The following is a 19,933-nucleotide window of genomic DNA, read 5'->3' on the forward strand; positions in this document are numbered from 1 at the left end:
CCCCCCCCCCACCCCCTTCTTCTACTTACTATCAAAGCCAGCAGCCCTCTGGAAACTTTCAGAGTTACAGTCAGCTGAAGGGCAGCATACCCCAACAGACTGTGTTTTCATCTGGACCAAACCAAGCACTTCCTGGCACCGCGGGTCAGCCAACGGTGCCGGGACACCACGTAACTGCAGGGCATTTTTTGCCGTCTCAGAACCCCAGTATTCATCACCAGGCGTCGGCGTCTGCTGCTCCACCTCCTCCTCCCCCACCACCTGCTCCGGGACCTCACCTTGTACAGCAGCAAAGTACTCATCAGCAGCACTCTGTAGCACACGTCGTCGGTCCGGTTCATGCCGTGGCGGTAGCTCCTGGATCGCACATTCATTCTCAAGCTGCTGGTCACCATTTGCCACCGCCGCCTCCACCACCGGGTCCTCTCCCGCACCACCAACCTCCCCATCCTTCGACCGGACACCAAGGTTTGCAAGCACAACACCAGCATGTTGTAAACTCGGCACCTCCCCCGCCTCCACCCCCACCCACCAACGTTATCGGCTCGGGCCATCACCCAGCATCAGCACAAGGGTTACACCACCCCTCTCATCAAGGACCTCCCCATTTTCCTTCGAACGCTCACACGAGCGTGTCCTCCTATTCCCCACAAGCCCCGCATCACACGACGCTAGGACCTGGACCTCAACATCAGCCTGCTGGAACAGGACCTCATTGCCCACTCCCTGGTCAGGGTCCTCACATCCAACCTCAAGGACCAAACAGTATCGCAACACCCACCGCCTCGGGGTTCTGCCCTCACCCTGGCTCTGTCACCCTTCCCCACGGAGTGCAAGGGCCACAGCAGGCGTCGCCGGTGCCTGGACAGATCCCCATTCACAGAGCACAGGTGCCGCCCACTTTTCAGAACAACTACCATGGTTCAGGGTGGCATTAAAATGGATCCCTTTAATTCTAAACATTTTTAAAATGTTCTGTAATATAAACTGTGTATATTTCATATGTACCTGTTCAAGGTACTTTTTAAAGCTTGTACATGATACTTTGTATAAAAGCGAACACCAGTGCTCTTTCATTGTATTCTTTCCATTTTTTTGCTTTTTAAAATTCCTGAAAATGTGCTGTTAAGCCAGTATTAGGTATTTCTTTTTATTTGTAAGTGAACATTCCAGCTGTTATTTCTGGCAGTAGGTTTGATGCTGCATAATCTTTAAAATTTTATTGTTGCAGTTAAATTCATTTAGTGAATGTTTTCTATATTACTTTTATACATATGTAATTAAGTAAGTACACAGGCTAAGTGATGGCACTAACAATTTTTTTTTTCCATTTTCTTCTGTCAACAGTTCTTTGTGTGCATAGAGATAGAAAACAATGCAATACAAATTTTTATAGTTTTGGTGTGGACATGGCATTTTGTTTCATCAGTTATTTGCAGAAATTGTAATTTAATGTATAGACTGTTTCTAATGTCTCTGACGAGTGCTGTAAATACTGTATTTCTTTTGCTTGTAAAATTGCTTAAAGCTTCTTTCATTTGATATAGTATTGTATATAATAAGTCTCTTTTGCAAAAAAAAAGTGTGATCTTTGTGAAAGTAGTACAGTATATGATCTTTAATTTTTTTTTTTAATATACTGTCACATTGCAGCACTGGTTGGGCATTTTAATTCATGTTAATAAATCACAATTATGTCAGTTTTAACTACTTGTCCTGAAAGGGTGGTATGTCTTCAGGGAAGTGGCCTCGAGCATGTAAAACAAACACCCTGCCCCTGTCTGCTTGAGGCTGTTCACATCCCTGCAGGTTCCAGCTGTGGGTCCCCTGCTGCAGCACAGAGATGTGGAACTGGCTGGGGGGGGGGGGGGGGGGGGGGGGGGTGTTTCCCTGCTGGGTCTAGAGGTGAGGAAAGATCACTCCAAGGAGAGCAGGATCTTGCGTCAGTTTACGGATAGGTTAACGGGGTAGTGATGCGTTACGCAGTACTACCCTACCAGCACTGCTGTGTGCCAAAGCTGTTACCGGACCCGTTATTCTGACCCCTGTTACAGACCACCTACCCACCTGCACGCTGTAGCACATTCCCCCTTTTCCCCCTCTAGCAGATCTGCAAGCCCTCTGCAGGGCCTGGGGACCAAAGCCTTGTCATGCTTTCCAGAACATTTAAAATAAGCTAAACTATTTCTAATGCAGCCTTTCTCATCACTGCCCACCCTGCCCTGCAGCACTTCCCATTCGTCAAAGGTGACCCAAGTGAGTGGTGCTACAACAGGGTATGGAATGTTACCAATTGTGTAGAGCTTTTTTTTTTTTAAAAAAAGGAGGTAGTTTTTTCCTGCTGCTGAACAGCAGCAGCTGTAACAGTGCTGTGTTGCACACCTCAGTAGTACCTCATGTACCTCAGTAGTGACTGCTCTAAATTCTGCTCCCGAACAGGCCTGTCTGTGCCCCACGGCTCCACCTCAGAACTGGTGAAGAAAAGCAGTGTGCAAGGAAACCTGACATGGAAGAGGATGGGAAGCAGCTGTTCCTACTCACTGAGAAAAGGCGGTAATTCTAACAAACATGTAGAAAAAATTGGTACTACTTTAAATTCTAATTTGTCTCTAATTACTTAAAGATTTTATTAGAATAGTACTTTCCTGGACAGCTGCTGGCTTATGGAAAACACACCTTGTATGGAGTACACTAGGTTTTGCACTAGCAGAGTGGAACCATGGGCTTAGGCCATCAACAACAGCAAGAAAACCCAACCCATGCTATGTGACTGCTCAGACACCAATTTTGAAAAAACCTGCATCACCCTCTACAGCCCAAAGTTCAGATCTGGTTGTCGTGACCCCCTTCCATCCCTCCATGAAGTAGGTCATTGCATCAATTCAAGTACAAGAGAGCATAAAATACACGCTGTAGGGGGGTGAGGTCTCGGAGCAGCATAAGGAGCTGAGACGCTGGGTCACACAACAGGACCAATACTGTGCGAGGCTCCCCCCTTTCCCTTGTATCGCCACGGCCAAGCAACAGGTGCTGTACGGTTACTCACCTCGCTAGGTTTGCACTTGAACCAGCGTTTCGTTCAAGTGCTAGTCTCCTCTATGTACTCAAGAACAAGCTTCCAATTAGTTGAAGCAATTAGGCACTATGACTGATTAGGCCAGGTGTGAAGCCGAACATAATTTTTACCTCTAGCTCTGGAGTCCAGTGTGGAATCGTCCTTCTCACCAGCCTCGTCCATGGGGCCATGAAAAGCTGTTCCCACGTGAGGTGCTCGGGGCCTGGAGGCTGAAGGCTGAAACCCAGCTGCTGGCAGGGCCTCGGCAGGTGAGTGAGTTTCTCCCGACCGGTGCATGTGTGTCACGCTCTGGTGGCTTTGCAGCTTCTTTTTGGAGGAATGGCTGCACCAGCCTATTGGGGATGGGGTAATCGCTTGTTTATAGTAGTTAAACACCTTGCACGAAATCCTCTTTTTTGGGGGGTTTGTCATGTTTCACCTAGCAACCACTTCCACACAGCCTCTCATGCCACATTACCCTTCAGGATGCTCCGATTTACACCAGGTGACATACTTTATAAATCAACACAGAAAGCTGCCTGTCCCTTTGGCCAGGCTAAACCAGCCCCCCCACCCACCACCACAGCACAGACCTCTAGCAAACAAACGGTTAGAGTCATGGCTAGCAAAGATTCCAATGACCAGCACACTGTCTGAAAAAACAAAACACTTTAATTAGACAACTGCAAGCACCTCAAACAACTGGTTATTGTTACAGCATGGGGCTATCTTCTCACAATCTAGTTATTGCAAAGGCATGTGAATAAGTTTCATATGGACAAAGTCAAGAAAAAAGTGGCACCGTAGTTACATGAAGATCAGAAGTAAGCTTACATTCATCCCACTGACTTCTAAAAGAGGCCAAAACACACCTCCGTACTGTACATTCTAAAATCTGTATTGCCTATAAGCTTCAGCCTATGCAGCTTTTTTTTTCCTAGGAAACACGTAATTGTTGCGTGCAACTTACAACAGGTAATCGTATGTCTAGTTATGGGAAAGAATAAAGCTAGTGCAATTTGTTTTAGAAACATGTAAAGCTATGAATGGAATGAGCATGATCTTGCTTCTTGGATTATTTGACCCACTGCACTGTAAATATCTGCAGCTATATCCTTCCTTAACTGATGCCAAGCACACACTTTTATTATAAAAGATCAGTAATTCTACACAGAGAGTGGTTCTCATGCTCGACTTTTAATTTTTTTTTTTTTCTTAAGGTATAGTACAACTTACAGTGCTTATAAAAAGGCAACACCATATGGTACCATGTCTTCACTATCACATTGTAAGGGAAATTGCTATTTTTCTTCTCTTAAAAGCACTTAAAATAGGCAAAAGTTCTAAAAGGGAGTGCTAAATGATAATGCATACTTTATTAGAAAGAAGTCTAGCCTTCCTTTAAAGTGCCGTTTGGGGAATGAAATCCTGTAAACCAGAGCCACTTTGTTTAAAATCCAATGAACGGGAACTGCTACAGAATAGAAAGTTTACACAATTCCTTAAAGCAGTTTAAAGTCCACTACATGCAATTGGTTTGCTATAAAGCTCTCTAAAACTTAGTCGCTTTACTCTGAAGTTGAGTCCCCAGTCCCATATTTAAATGGCAATAAACATTTACAGGGTGCATTTACATACACTATAATACAAGAATGACGTCCCTTTGCCGGAAGATAAAATTGTACAATTCCTCGCCGTAACTCAGTTCTGACTTGATAGATTTCTTACGCTTGTAAATTATATAATATGCATCAGCTAAAATATTTTTTTTTTCATAAATAGTTACAAAACTTGCCAAAACACATGGGGGGAAGTTTCCTTTGTTCAAAAATCTGACATCTGAATGCCACACAACACAAGAAACAATGCTTAAAGACACGTTAAGTGTTTTCTGAAGAAAGTGGGTGAGTAAACTACTAGCCGAAGACAAAAAGACTACCCTTCCCCAAGAACACAGTGCACAAAAAGCAAAATGTCAAACAGTACCTCAAGCAAAATAAAGGTCTGAGGATTGAAGCCAGCTCACGTGTGATCCTGCTAAAGAATTTGTGACAGTCACCATTTAGGTCCGATGCATTGGAAAGTGGTTGCTGGCTTTTTTTACAGCTGGGAGATTCTGCTAAGAATTCAGCCACGGATGCCTAAGGCATTCTCCAGCTGAAGCACGTTTCTCTGGGACCATTTCTAGCATGGGGATCAGGAAATCTGTAAACTGTGCAGCATCTTCATGAGGCCAACCATACTTCTCCACAAGCACATCAAAAAGACTCCAAGGTTTCAGCTTGGTAATGTGTCGGAGTTCTCCTGCAAACAGAAATATTACTAGCATTAGAAAAATACCTCGTTATCCCTGCTAGTGACTAATCCCTGTTTTGTTTTTCTCCCACTCTGCATTCACAGCACCTTGACCACACTGAGAATCATTATTTAGGAAGGGCAGCACATTGCAAGCTTGCTTGAGGTCCTCAAAGGAGACGAGTATGTCCGATGTCAAAACCAAGAAATCATACCTACAGCAAACTGTATGTCACACCTGGACTCCACTGTATGCATAATTTCTGATTTTTCCTGCTGCCTTCATTCTGCCTCCTCCACACCAAGGCACTCATTCACACGCATGCTCATGCCGTGGGCAAAGACCACCACCGGCCTTTCCTTCTTAGCAGCCAACGAACCCAAATTTTACAAAAACTGCTCCAATCCTAGGAGGTCTCAGCAACACAGGTCAGTGCCTCACTGTGGCATTTGCGACAATGCAGCAGAGCAGTGATTCATTCCCACCCAAGCCAAGCACAGAGGTTTGGCACTCGGAGATTCTGCTCCATCTCCCAACACCTCCAAGAGGCTTGGTCTGAATCCTTCCTGAGAAGGCAGCACCTGCTGCTGCCAACATCTCCTTCAACCAACCACCAACACAAACGGTAGCAGCAGCTTCAAGATTTGAGTTCCATCAAAGAAGGGGCATACGGCCAACCTGGCAACGCGTTTCAAAACAAACCAAGGAGGCAAGAGCCCTTCTGCCATTCAAACCAGCAATATTATCCAGATCTATCCACAGGTCATCCGGCATGACAGGGAAGAAAAGACTCTTCTGGCTGTTCCCTCCCTCCTCCGTTGCCATCTCCCTTCTTCCCAGGCAAGTATCTGAGCCAGACAGTCTCCATGTGACGCTACAAAAAGCGCTTGAGAGGCGCCTGTGGTGATTCTGCGATGTCCCCCGAGCTGCTGAGGAAGGTGATGGGTTCTCACTCAATACTGGAAGCTGAACATGACTCACCCATAGCTTCACAAGCACGCTACACCCACCCTCCAGTATGGCGGCATGCAGGCCATACATTTTTTAAGCAAAGTGGCTTGGCAACTTGATTGTTGTCCCTGGCTGTCATCTACTGCTGATAAAATGCCATCAGACATCAGCATGCTGGTCTGAGTTTCGGTACACCCCTGTGGCTACAGAGTTCCAGGGCAGAAGAAACCCATGTCTTCAGAGCGCCCTGAGAATCTGAGCATCTGAATGCAAGAGATGAGAACTGCCACGGGCCCAGCAGGACACGCTCCTGCTGCCTGAGGCAGCAGAAGGTTCTAGGCAGGGTGCAACACTTGAAAAAGCAGCTCTCTTAAGTGCTACCAGAAAGACCCCAAAAGAGCAAATGTGCCAACAGTTGATCACTTGCAAAAGAAAGAGAAGAGACCTGCTGGTAATAGGAAGTCAAGACGTACTGCCCACCGGTGGCCCACTGTCCTCCTTCCATCTCACAGGGTAGGAGGAGTACTGAGACAGAGACGAATGAAAGCAGAGGGTGTATCCTGCCGATTTATGTCTGCACATTTACAGTACAAGCGTGTCTCATCAGTACCCACAAATCAAACAAAAAAGGGCTCTGCTTTGGGCCCATACTGTCTGTATGAATGTCTGTATGAAAGGACAGCACCTCTTGGAGAAGTGTATTCATTTCCAGGCTTACTCTCAGCCCTTTAAAATCTTTGTGCAACTCTGAAAATTAACTGCTGAAAAATCTTACCCTTTTGAAGGTTTCCAAAAGTGTGTATTGGTGACTACTAACAAGAACAGGTAGCCAACTATCTAATAGGAACACATAAACTCAAATATTGCCGAAGAGCAATAGAAAATAGTGACTTGTTATTGACTGCAAGCAAAAAAAAGGCTAAAAAAAAAAAGGCAGGCCGTGTCCTTAGCTTCTCCAGTTTACAGCATTCATTGTAAGAACTGCCATAATAATTTGACCAAACTGGACTAGCTTTGGGAGAGTCTGTTTCCATACAGCGCTGTCTTCACCTTTGTATTCAAATTAAATTGTTTTAGGCATCTTTCCTCCCTCAAATTGTACAAAGTAACATTGCAAGATGAGTCTCCTGGTGTCACTGTGGAAGGTGAGTTCATACTGTTTGAATACTCCTTATTTTGTAAAGTGGAAGCTCAACCTGAAATACCCAAGCGAAGACCAGCACACCCCATGCAGCACAATATTTTCTGTGTTGTTTTCCTGCTGAGGAACTTTTAGCACTAAGGGCTTAAGTTTTCCACCAGAAATTCTGTGAATATTGTAAAAGCATTTAAGAAGATGGGATACAGTAAAAATTTGGGGGTGGGGTGGGGGTGGGTGGGGGGGGTGGCCAAGAATTAAACTAGGGCTTCGGTTTTCAATAAAGATCATAACGCTGACCATGGTATCAAAGTAGGGTAAGTAAAAGGCAACTGAGGTGGACAAAAAATTCAAATAATTTATTTTAATGTGGTGAGTCCATCTCATTTCCATCCTAAAACACTGGAGAGCAGCACAGGAAATTGAGGTGTCCAGCAACATGTATTTTCATCTAGTTCGTGAGGTTTGTACCATATAGTTGGAGGACAGGAAGGCAGTACCTGTAACTAAGGGAAAAATGAAAAGCACAGGCCCACTGGTTTGACAGCATCAGTACTCAGGGCGTTAATATGAATTTTCAAAGAAATGCTAAAAATGTAATAGTAAGTGAAAACTTCCTAACAGAAGCTCTTTATTTAGATTTTTGATAGTGAAGCATACAGGAAATATCCAGAGAGGACAATGGAGTTGTCAGAGCTGCAAAACTCCTGTGGCCAAAGCAGAGGCAGTAATGGACCCTCTGAAAAATGGAATGTTGAGTCAGAAGGAAGAAATTTCTGAAGGACCTGTGGCAGGGGGAAGATGCTATTTAAAGCCTTCTCTGCTGACCGTAATACAAAAAAACAGACCTAGTCTATGAAATTTGTCAGAGACAAATTTAAGATGTGTCACCAGGGAAGAGGAGGATGGATTATTGAACAGTAAGAAACAGATGACATGAAGGACTGGGGAAGCAGCAGTGGGATATAATCTGCTACTATGTATTTTGAGCACATGCTCCCGACAACTAATACAAGAACTGCTGGTGAGGCCCCATGGTACAGTACATGGAAGCGAGGGAGGTGGAGGAGAGCCCTCTCCTTCCTTCCAGGATGGTAAATAAGCAGCAGTGTTTTTCCTTGTTACAACTTCCAACAGGCAAAGCCAGTACTTAGCCAGCATCTTGCACAGGTTTAGCTCACGAGTAAACAGGGATAGCAAATACCAGAAGAAAAATAAAAGGGACCATGTCTAGAAAAAAAACAAAAGGGTTTTAAGTTTTAGTGCTAATAGATATTAATCATTTTTACAGGCAAAATAGCTTTCGTGAAGGCACTGGAGAAAAGGACTCAGTGGAGTTATTCCTGGGCTCAATCAAGATGAGACCATATAAAAAAGTATGTGAGCATGTGTGTTATAGTGACTAAGAAGTAACTTATAAATTCTTTTCCTTTTTTAAAATGCACCCTCCTACCTGAATGTCACAAACTGCTTCAGACAATTACTAAGAAGGAACACATACCTGTAAACTCATTAGTTGACAACACCTTTCCTTTTGTGCCTGTGACTTCAGTGGAACAATTCAAATGTTTAAAGCTTCTCTCTGAGGTTGAACTTACTTATGGACAGGAGCAACGCTCAAATAGTGATTTCTTGATTTTCACCCAAGGCTGATGTTTTCAAAATAGAAGCCTACAGTCAGATTTCTAAGCCCTCCTTTACACCACAGCGTGAAATTTTCAGAAGAGCCTCAGGCCTGTACTACATGGCCTCTGATCTCAGGTGCTCAGGCCACAAGCAGATGAGTACAAAATGCAGCAACTTGCTGGCCAACGACTTAGCCTATCCATTTCCTGCCAGCCCATCAAATGCAAATACCTCCTGGGGGTTCCAGAGAGGCTGACAGTACTGGGATGGCCAGGAAAAAGGTATCTGGTGTCCAATTCAATGAAAAAAAAAAATCTCAAGTAAGTAAGCAGGAAACTCACCACCTCCATTTTTCCTCCACAAAGCAATCCAGTTTTCCTGACCTGCATACCAGAGTAACTGGTATGATCTGAAAACACAGCTTGGGCTATTACTCCCTCGTCTTGCACTTGAGATTTTCTGTTTTGAGTAGAACAGGTGGGATCCAGTCTACTTAAGCTTCCACAGCAAGTGTGCGCTTACATTTTGTGTGGTGGGTGAACCAAGTCTTTTAAAGTGCTTAAATCCCACCCAGAGCCACAGCAGATGGTGCCTCTGAGGAATGTCACCGACGTTCAGGCCCTAGAGGACAACAGTGACACTTTGCAGTGGAAGATGCTCATGGAAGCACGTGAAACTCTCACTTCATGGGAATTTTACAAAGTGCCCTCTTCTCTGTGCCACAAACACTGTGGTTATTGTGAAACTGTTAGGTCTTTTTAAGGTTCTATGACATCACTAGAAAATGCCATCCCATCTGGTGTAAAGTGAAAATTAGGAACATGAGATATGCTTTAAGGGGGGTCTGGCTGAGGGGTCTTTCTAATTCAGTACCAGCCTCTGACAGCGGCCACAGGAAGGGATAGGGAAGGCAGGCAGAGGAGCCCTTCTGCGGGCCCTGCGCTCACTCCAGCAGCTGCGATCCCTGTTGGGGGGTGCCGGAGGGTACCTCCTGCCCAGCCTTTTACTGCTTTGTACATTTACGACGTGTCAGCCCTCAGTTTGTTCATCTCAGTTAACACGAGACTGTTTTTGAGCCTGCTGATACAGCCTCTTTCTACGAGCCCCATGGCAGCAGGCTCCTGAAGCTCACTGCCTGCTGTGTAGGAAAGCTCTTGTTTTAAAGCCACCCCCTCCAAGTTTCACTGGGTGTCCCCCAGCTCTCGTATGACAGGTGCTGGCAAAAACAGCTCTGTTTTCAGCTTATCCACTGACTTCCCAATTTTGTAAACTTTCATTATTCCTCCAGCACCCTTCTCCCCTCCACACCCAAAAGCCCCAGGCGTTTTAGACTCCCCCAAATGGCATCTGCTCTATCTCCTTGATCATCACTGTTGCCCTTCTTCGCACCACGTTTGACGCCGTTACATCCTCCTGCAGGCAACGAAGGCATGCAGAGGTCCCTGCCATACCAGAAATATCCACGCACAGAACAGGCGGCTCTCATGCAAAGGGGGATGAATCGCTGGATTGTCTCCTGCCTCATGACCCCAACCTCCTACAGCACAGCGCCGCCGCCTCAGCCCCCCCGGCACCCCACGTGCCCGATGCAGCTGGTCGGCTGGCCGGCGCTGGCCCTGCCGACAAGCTGTGCGCTCAGGCATGTGGAGTCACGGGCAAGGGGGAAGCCGCGGCGCTGTTCGGCAGGAAAGCGCGCTTGCCAGCTGCGGTCGATGGCCCCAGATGATCCCCCACCACGTAACGGGACGCTCCTGACATACCCTGTCCCTCGATACAACACAGTGCTGTCTCATACACCGAGGGGACAACAGACACTTGAAGCATGACCGCATTCCCTCACGTGTCAAAAGCCTGTCTTAAAGAGCAGCCTGAGCAAAGACAAAGTACAAAAAGATAAAAGAACTGTAAGGCCCAGTGCGTCTGCTCAGATTAATTACTTTCTTACAGCAATTGACAAGGGTTTTATTTTTAGAGGGGTTGCACTTCTGAACAATGCCAAACACAGCTAAGTCATCGCCTATGGCTGTGGCGCTCAGGCATTACGGTAATTCAGAGCGTTTGAAGTGAGACAGCACAGTGCACAGCAGAGCAGCTTTCTCCACTGCTCTGTCACAGAGCGATCTTTTCTGCACGCTCTCTCTTCAGTGAGGTTACGAGTGTGAGGACTGACTGCACGCAGCTGTGTATCTATTGCCCAGGTATTCCCTTCCCACTCCAGTTATTCCTTATCAGTAGCATTCGCTGGACCACTATATAGGATCAAAAGCAGCTGACAGATGATTTTCCATCACATTACAAGCTATGCATCACTTGATTCCATACATTTACATGAACACTGGACAACAGATTCACACAGACATTTGTTAACATCCACACTTTGTTGAGTACATCCCAAAATGAATTTTAAATGAAATATTGAAATGAATACTGCAAATTGTGGCTTTTCTCAGAAAGTCAAGTTTACACCAAAATTCTTCTTTAGTAAGAACTCTCCATTTAAATGGATGTATTTCTTCAGTACCCATAAATGAACATATTCTCCTTTTGGATAGCATTATGCTTTAAATTAGTGTTGCATAAATACCGTTACCTTTTTTGGTGAAAAACTCCTTGGAATATTTCCCCAACATAGCGTATTTTCGAGGGATTTTTCCCAGCAGTTCAATGATCAATGCTATGTGGTCTGCATTGGAGAACATTGCCAGCAAAACAGAAACATACAACAGTTTAATCAGTACATTGCATGCACACACTAACACTGGCCCGGTACAGACAGAAATAGATCGATCCTGGCAAAAAAGACACGTGCACACTGCTCAGTGGCTAATTTGGAAAGATACTTTCAGCAAAACTTCCTTCTCAAACATTTGAGTATCAGCTGCTACAAACAAGTTTTGCTATGTAATTTAAAATGTATCAATAGTTATTTTTCAGAACATTTAGCTTAAAAAAAGAAAAAATTGCCACAGATTCCTGTGTATTTTGTTTTTCAAAAAGAAATTTTTGTTGTGAGATTTCAGTAAATGCTCCTCAGTGGGACATGCTACAAAACCAGCAACAGCAATTCCACTTCTGTCTGCATCACGGCACCTTTCAAAAAGAAGAGGTACTACCTCTGCGATTGAAGAATTCCCGAGAATATTTTCCAGATAGAGCAAAGTGCCTTGGGATATTGCCTAGCAGCTCTATGATGTGTGCTATGTGGTCTATGAGGGAGAGAAAAAAAGGATACGGGAGTGGAAGGGGCAGGGAAAGGATGGGATAAAAAAGAAGAGGAAAGAAACTGGAATTAGTAAAAAATCAGAAATAGTTTCAAATCAACAATGTTTGCAGCAAATCCATGCAGAGGTTTCCAGGATCAGCAGAGCTCTGGCATCATTAGTAGCATTTAGGAACAATGAATGATGCCCACATTACCACTGCAAAGAGCATTTACAAGCAAACAAGCATGGAAATGGACAGGTATATAGATGGAAGCAGGAGTTAATTCTGATTTTAAAAAAAATTAGTAATTGCCTAATTCAAATAAAAATACATAATGTAAACATTATTCCAGTGTCACTCTTATAAAGAGAAAATACTATAAAGTTCAAATCTGTCATTTCTTTTCTAAACTAAAATGTTGTTATTCTCAACCAGGTTTCCACACATATGCAATCTTACAAGAAGGGCAGTTTAATTCCTTCAGGCAGTTGTTAAGTAGATGAGTATCTGCAGAAGGGAGTTTTTGCCCACCCATTGCTAGTGATGGAACTTAAAACTAAAAAGAAAAAAATCATATTTATATTCTGAAAACAACGTGTATGAACAGTTCACTCAAATACAAAACTTAACCCTACTGTACGCTCACTGGAAATTTAAAAGGAGTGCGAAAATATACAAAAACTCATATATCTCAAAAGATTCATACCTTCATCCCTGGAATAGTCTTCACCAGAGTGTGGTTCAAACAAATAATCTCCAGTCGCTAGCTCAAAAGCCTATAACATAACAGACATATTTATGGGTATTTCAGAAATAATGTTTTTAATCTTAAGATGTCAGCAAAACATCACAACTATCTCAGAACCAAGAGCAAATTACCATTCAAAGCTCAAGGCCTACAACTGGATCCGAGACTGAGGAGAGGCCACTTACCTGGGGACCATCATTCCTGCACTGCAACGACAGCGTAAACCCAGGCTCTGGGGAGAGCCCCACCTTCAGCCCCCAGCACACCCCGTCAGTACGAGAGGCCGGAGGTTTGGCAACAGGCAGCACGCCCAAAACCCAGGAATTTCTGCCTGCTCAACCAGGACGAACAAAGGAGATGGACAAGGGCTGTGGAACTGTGGTCCCTCCCCAGCAACCCCTAGGGCTCCCCCCGCTGACCAGGGAATATTTCGGTCATGCTGTGAAGGAAGCGATTCTGAACAGACTGGCTGCACGGGGGCGTGAAGGAGCATCAGTGTAAGATGACGTTAAACATGTTTTTACATACTAATGTGTTGTCTCTTGATCATGTTAAATATGTATAAGTTAATGAAGCTGAGAAAGAGGTATTTCTAAATATGTAATAAAGAGCTACGCTTGTATCTGAAGGCCAATTATGTCAGAGTGCATGTTGGGGACCAAAATAAAGAAGTCTGAATCAGAAATAAAATCAATTTGTAACTATAATTAATCACTTGAAATTAGCAAACAGGTAGAGCTTCCTTGATGACTCTAAATCTAGAACAGTTTTTAAAAAGGTATTTTTGTTGAATCAGAAGTCAAGAAAGTAAATACTGCAATCACAGGGTAAAATACCAAGACTGACATTGATGAAGGAATCCAGAACAGCCACCATGATGACTGATCCTTTCAGGCCATCGCAAGGCCTCAATGGGATGCTAACCCTGTGTTAGGTCAGGACAAAGCTGAGTGTCTCTTTACGGGTGTAATGCATATTAAAAGCCGCAAAGCACTGAAATACGTGTGCACAAACATGGATTCATCTAGCCTAATTTGTTAAACTATTCTCTTTCTGCTCTGGATCACCAATTACCCCAGCAGCCACAGGAATCTCATTCTTTCCAGGTAGTTTAAGCATCAAACTATTTTCTATCTCCAACACCATGGGAAATATCTGATCCAAGAAATCATTCCAAAAATCAGGCAGACTTCCTGGCATAGTTCTAGGATGGGATTTCACTCCATTAGAACACTTACTATAAAATATTTGTCTCCTGAAAATAGACACTTTTCTGTTCCAATTCGTAACCTGGAGTTGTTAAATCACCTGTAAATTTAGCCTATTTATGGGCACTTGACTTTTTCAAGCTGTGAACTGCAGTGTCATCCAAGTAGGCTACAGCCAAAATAATTCATTGCAATCACACACAACAGCCAAGAAAGCAAGAATGCCCCTTGTTGACGTTTCTGTTGATCCTATGAACGGGCCTTTAATTTCTAAAGTCACTAGCACTAATAAACAGTCATTCACTTTTTTCTTATTCTACTCTTAGCTCAAGATTGAGGGTTTTCATTTTACAGCTTAAAAAAATCGGAAGGACTTCATAAATTACCAGGTGTTTAAACTGAAGAAATTTTTAGACTAGCTAGAAGAAATCACTGGTAGAGATCTCAAAACACAACATGGAGAATATTTTTATTCTGTTGAGATGAGACTGAGAAGTGTCCCCTCTATCTCATGGGAATATATTCACTGGAAGAGCTGGACCAGCTTTCCTAGGAGAACACACACTGATGGGGCTGATTTCTGAGGACATCAAGAAACTCAGTGCTATTTAACACAGATTTCTGGAGAACAATGGAAATGTAGTTGAATTTAGCCACAAAGATAGACTCCAAAAGAATATAGCTTCTGTCCCCAAAAATGAAGTATTAATAGCTCGATATGTCTGTGTGGGACTAAGAAGATTAAATTCGAAAAACTGTAAAACTGTTCATAGAGAAGCACAAGAAGTAAGCATACCACTGGGATACACTGAATTTTAGATCAGTTTGTATAAAATAAGAGCTGCAAGCTCTCACAGATTTGGGTGCTTACACCACCCTTTTGCTCAAGAGAAACCAAGCTTTTCAAGATTGTGCTGCTGCTTCTTTTTTCCTTTTTGTATAGCTCTGACTCCACGCCCAGCATGGGCTGGAGCTGCAGCATCTTGGACATTTGATTTCCTGACTCTCCTTAAAGGACTCTGCACCGAGAACAAAGAAACTTCTGACTCAGATGCACACAGGGACAGCCCAGAGACAGCCTTGCCTTTTGGGTGCTGCGATAAGTATCTCTAATAATACTTCTTAGCATTCATGCAGGACAATGTCTCACAGGTTCATCTGTAGCAACCTGGTAATAGGTTCCTAGACATTTGTAGGATGGACTGGCTACATAGTGCAAGATAAATGAAATTAATTGGGCCTTATTTATAAAAGAATAAATCCTTGACCTAGGTTTTTACCATAAAGTAAAAGAATCAGCGTTAAAAATACAGTAATAAGCACATAAATAGCCACAAGAAGGGCAATGACACCTCTGGATTGTATCAGAGTTCTTCTGCTCCTTCAACTGATGCCCAAAGTTACGGTGCACCAGAACGCACATGCAGTCCTGTTACTGAGTCAGTGCCACCAAAAGAGGAGGTCTCTGCTGCTAGTACTGAGAACTAGTTTTGGCAATGCACTGCTGCTTTGGACTTCCTGAGCACTTTTCGGTACTTACCGACACTTTGCACCCAACTGTAGGTACACAAAACCAGCCAGCATCCAACTCCTAAGTTGCTGACACTGTCATAAAATCAGGAGGTGGAGACCCTGACGGACAGCAAGTTGAACACAGGTCAGCAGTGCGCTCTCGCGGTAATGCAGGCTAACCACGTACTGGGCTGTACATAACAAGCACGTTACCACCCCTCGGTGGAACGTGACTTCCCCTCTCCTCAGCAACCACATCTGCATCTGCAGACCTGTGACCAGTTTGGGGCCACCAGTATGAGACACCCTGCCAAACTGGCGAAAGACCAGGAAAGACCTCTAAGATATTAGGGGGCTGAGCAGAGGGTGCAGGAGGAGATGCTGGTGAGGCTGTGTTTGTTCAGGTTGGAGAAGGGGAAGAGAAGGGGGGATTTAATTGCTGTGCTCCACAGCCTGAAAGGCAGTAACAGAGAACGCCGAGATACACTCTTCTCAATAAAAGGACAACAGAGAACAGACAAGAGCAGCAAGATGGGAAATTCCAGATACAAGGAAAAAAATTCTTCAGCAAGATTTGGCTGAGCACTGGGACAGGCTGCTCAGAAAGGCTGTGGAAATGCCATCCTGATAGATATGTACACCTCAATTGGATGAGGCTCTGAGTAACTTCATCTAACCTTGATATTAACCCTGGTTCAAGCAGGAGGAGGACTACTAGAGATCTCTTTCAACCTAAACTTGGCTATTATTTCTATGATGCTACAAATACAGATTAATCATACTTACTTTCCCTTTTAAAGTATTCATTTATAAAAACTAGTTTCTTGACAGAAACTCCCGACCTTGAAATACCATGCTCTTTTTTACTTAATGTTGACATTTACCTCATCAGAAATCAGCATTTTGATTATTATATGGAGATAAAAAATGAGATGCAGCACACTCAACATATGGCACAAAAGCCCAAGGCAATCATCCCTCCTTACTGACTATACCGGCAATTGCTACTTATCGCTTTCCTAAGGTTACCACAGAAAAACACTCCAGACTGCTTTTCTCCACCTGCAGATTGAGAACCTTTCATATAAATGGTCACACTGATGCTTTTGTAGGCTTTGGAGAAGCTATGATTCCTTTTCTGCCATGCAACTCTATATGAGTCTACCACGCAATTGTATACAAACCTACCACAGTACTGAACTGTTGGAATCACTATCGTGTATTATGGATCCATGTCTAATCACACAATTGGAAACAGCTCCATTTTCACTGTGTGACAGCTGTGTACTCAATCTGGTGACTGAAAATGGATGCATGCCTAGGGAAAGCTGTCTGGGAGAGGACTGGAAGAACAATTCAGTTGGACTGCATCAGCCTCCCTGAATTCCTCTTATGAAGCCCCAGCTGAAAAAGGACAACAAGCTACAGGCCAGAATTATTATTCTGACAGACGAGATCCGGCTCTTGGCCAGAATTTCTCCGCCCCAGCTGATATTAAGAGCTGTGAATGAGAAGATTGTAACTGCTTTAAAAATAGGCTTAGTTTTAAGAACACTGTTCCACAGGTAAGTGGGAGCATGGAAAGAAGAGCAAAAACCTTTCTGAGATACGCACACCAGCTGACAGTTTGTTCTCCCATGGACATCTCCCTCTGAAGAGCCAGGCAATGGAAAGACTGTAAAAGGCTTTTTGCATGGTTAGTGCTTGGTAAGAAAGGCCAGATATACAAAACAAAGACATGCATGGGATGCTTGAAAAGGTAACAGGTTTCTACTATTTGCTGTACTCCAATCTCGGAATCACGCACATGCTGAGCGGTTGCTTTGGAAAGTCATTTTCTTTGGAAAATAATCTTCTTTTGAATGTTTCAGGTTGTCCACCCACCACCTTCAAAAAGGGTGTACAGTGATTAATAACAGCATTTTGTACTGTATCTGCCTACTGAAAAATATGTGCATAGTGACTTGAAGTTTTTCTCTTCTCTCAATCAGGTTTTTGATTTTCCATTTTTCCTCAAAATACTGCTTCTGTGCAGACTAAGGCTTGTCACCACACCTTTGGTGTTTGCCACTCACACATACTAGCATAATGATACTCATTATCCCATGGAGACATGATCATTTCTTCCCTGCTTACAACACAGGAAGAGTAGTTAAGGACAGTTACCTCTCCACCCCATGTTAGAGAACATCATACAAAGAAGTCAACTGGGGGCTGAACTACAAGCACTTACATGTAAGCTTAATTTTAACATCATAAGTTACTATATTCTGCTCATTCTTCTTTCTGTCCCTCAGAGCTCTCTCACATGAACAGAAATGCTCATAATAAAAAGCACCCCTGTAAGCTTGCTTGCCTCGTAGTAGCATCTCCCTCATTTTGAAAGCTATCTGCCTGCCCGCTTTCCTTCTCACCCTGGTAGTATTTTCTTTCATCATTTGTATTCTCTTTGGGTAGATAAACCACCAATTGCAATTTTCTCCTTCTCTGACTTCCTGCCGATCTACAGCTATGATCTATTTGCTAGTTCTTATTATAAAAAGAAGATATTTCAGGAATCACAACTCGCCACAAAAGTCACCTTGGATAAGTGTTAGAACCAGTCTTGCTAATGTCCTAGCTTGTAACATAGCGATCTCCTCCCTACAGCTCAGACAAGACTGTACATAATGAACAACACAAGTCAGATGATGAGACTCATCATTTCAGGTGCTTTTCCTGCCTCCAATCCAAAGAGCATAAACAAGGAAAAGCAGTGGAATCATGATGCTTGCAGTCATTTCCAGGATCAATACAAAGGGATGCCCTCTGCCAGTACTAACGCCTTTCTCTTGCCAGAATTTCTTGGCAGCAGCAGTGGAGTACTGTGTTCCATGGTTTTTGAGATTTAGGAAATGCTAAACCATGCAGTGCCTGTTCAGTTTCTGCTCCACAGAAAGCAACCCTCTCAATACTGCAAATGTTGAAATTCAGCCTGATAAAATTGATTGATCAAGGGTGTTTTCAATCCTATAAGAAGCACTGCTGGCTCCAAATCTGTTTCTTTTTGGGGGATGAAAAGGAGAGATGCACCTCCCTGTTGGCAGAATTAAAACAGGGTTAGTACGGCAAGGGAACATAGAATTTTCTAGAATTTAATAAATGTGGAGAGAGATTCCCAGTGTCTAGCTTTCCATGAGAGCAGCTGAGTATCCCACTTAAACAGGTCACACCGTTAAAAGAAAAAAAGGGTGCTGTGCAATTTCCTTAGCAAAACTTATAAATGTCCAGCAAATGATAGCAACAACCACTCAGACCTAGGTCACCAAAGTCTGGGGGAAAAAAAAAAAATTTAAGTTACACTTTGTTGCATTCTTTGCTGAGCACAGAACAAGCAGACAACTTTGTCATAGTCTGGAAAAGCCCACTGACATCTAACTTCTTTCATTAGCTTCACAGCACATCGTGCGTGCACCGATTATAAGCCTCCAAAGATATGCATCATCTTCTCCCCCCTCCCCGCCTTTTTTTTTTTCTTTTTCTTAAAGACTCTGAGACTCGCATCACCTGAGCAGAGGACTGGTACTGGCCTGAGGATACTCACTCTCATCATCTAAAATTAGAAGATTCAACTCACAGGCTGCTGGCTTACAATGCTACTTATTCACTGACATAACATCAAAAGAAACAGAACTGTAAGGTTATTAGCACTGAGTTATTTCTCCTTCTTTTGCTATTTGAGTAGAGTGCTTACATGGCTCTGTTTATGTACACTTCCAGCACAAGTAACCCTGACCAGAATTTCTGGCTACTCCCATAGTAAAGACAATACAAATAAAACAGGGCTATTATTTACTGAAAGCTGCATCAAAACCATGGAGTTGATGGCTAGATGAAGCCAACCCATACTAGCAGAGCCCAGGTGAGGAGAGCACTCCATGTAGACACAACATATCATGTCCTAAAAGCCAGATTCGTAAAGGGTATTCTGAAAGTTGCTTTGCACACTCAGGGCACAGTTATCAGAGACTTTTGTTTAAAAACGTCACCATCATCATCTCCATCCTCATTACTAAAGACTAAGTAAAATTGATGAGCAAATGGTATGATGAAAAAAGACAGTCTGCAAAAAGACAGTCTGCTGCTGTTATGATAAAACACAACCTCTGTGCTTGACAACACTTTATGCCATAAATACAAGCCAATAAAAGAACTA

The 19,933-nt window shown here is 43.5% G+C and overlaps 2 protein-coding genes across 8 annotated transcripts in view; one reads left to right on the plus strand and one right to left on the minus strand.

The window, feature by feature from the left end:
* The window catches only part of KMT2E (lysine methyltransferase 2E (inactive)), a 65,970-nt gene extending 64,263 nt beyond the window's left edge, over positions 1 to 1,707 (plus strand). Inside the window, 1 exon segment of the mRNA XM_069801800.1 lies at positions 3 to 1,707. Within this exon segment, the coding sequence (XP_069657901.1) occupies positions 3 to 938 (936 nt within the window). The 3' untranslated portion in view covers positions 939 to 1,707.
* Positions 1,708 to 3,709: 2,002 nt separating this feature from the next.
* SRPK2 (SRSF protein kinase 2) overlaps positions 3,710 to 19,933 on the minus strand; it is a 152,460-nt gene continuing 136,236 nt past the window's right edge. For 4 of the 7 annotated variants that reach the window (XM_069801802.1, XM_069801804.1, XM_069801803.1 and 1 more), the window contains 4 exons: positions 12,977 to 13,046; positions 12,180 to 12,272; positions 11,657 to 11,749; positions 3,710 to 5,359 (listed from right to left, as the gene is read on the minus strand). In XM_069801802.1, coding sequence (XP_069657903.1) covers positions 5,175 to 5,359; positions 11,657 to 11,749; positions 12,180 to 12,272; positions 12,977 to 13,046 — 441 coding nt within the window. In that variant the 3' untranslated portion in view covers positions 3,710 to 5,174. Of the gene's footprint in view, positions 5,360 to 11,656; positions 11,750 to 12,179; positions 12,273 to 12,633; positions 12,827 to 12,976; positions 13,047 to 19,933 lie in introns of those variants that run through there. The other 3 variants (XM_069801805.1, XM_069801806.1, XM_069801807.1) reach the window with 3 other exon arrangements.

Source organism: Haliaeetus albicilla, chromosome 14 (assembly GCF_947461875.1).
Source record: "Haliaeetus albicilla chromosome 14, bHalAlb1.1, whole genome shotgun sequence".
Classification (NCBI taxonomy): Eukaryota; Metazoa; Chordata; class Aves; order Accipitriformes; family Accipitridae; genus Haliaeetus; species Haliaeetus albicilla.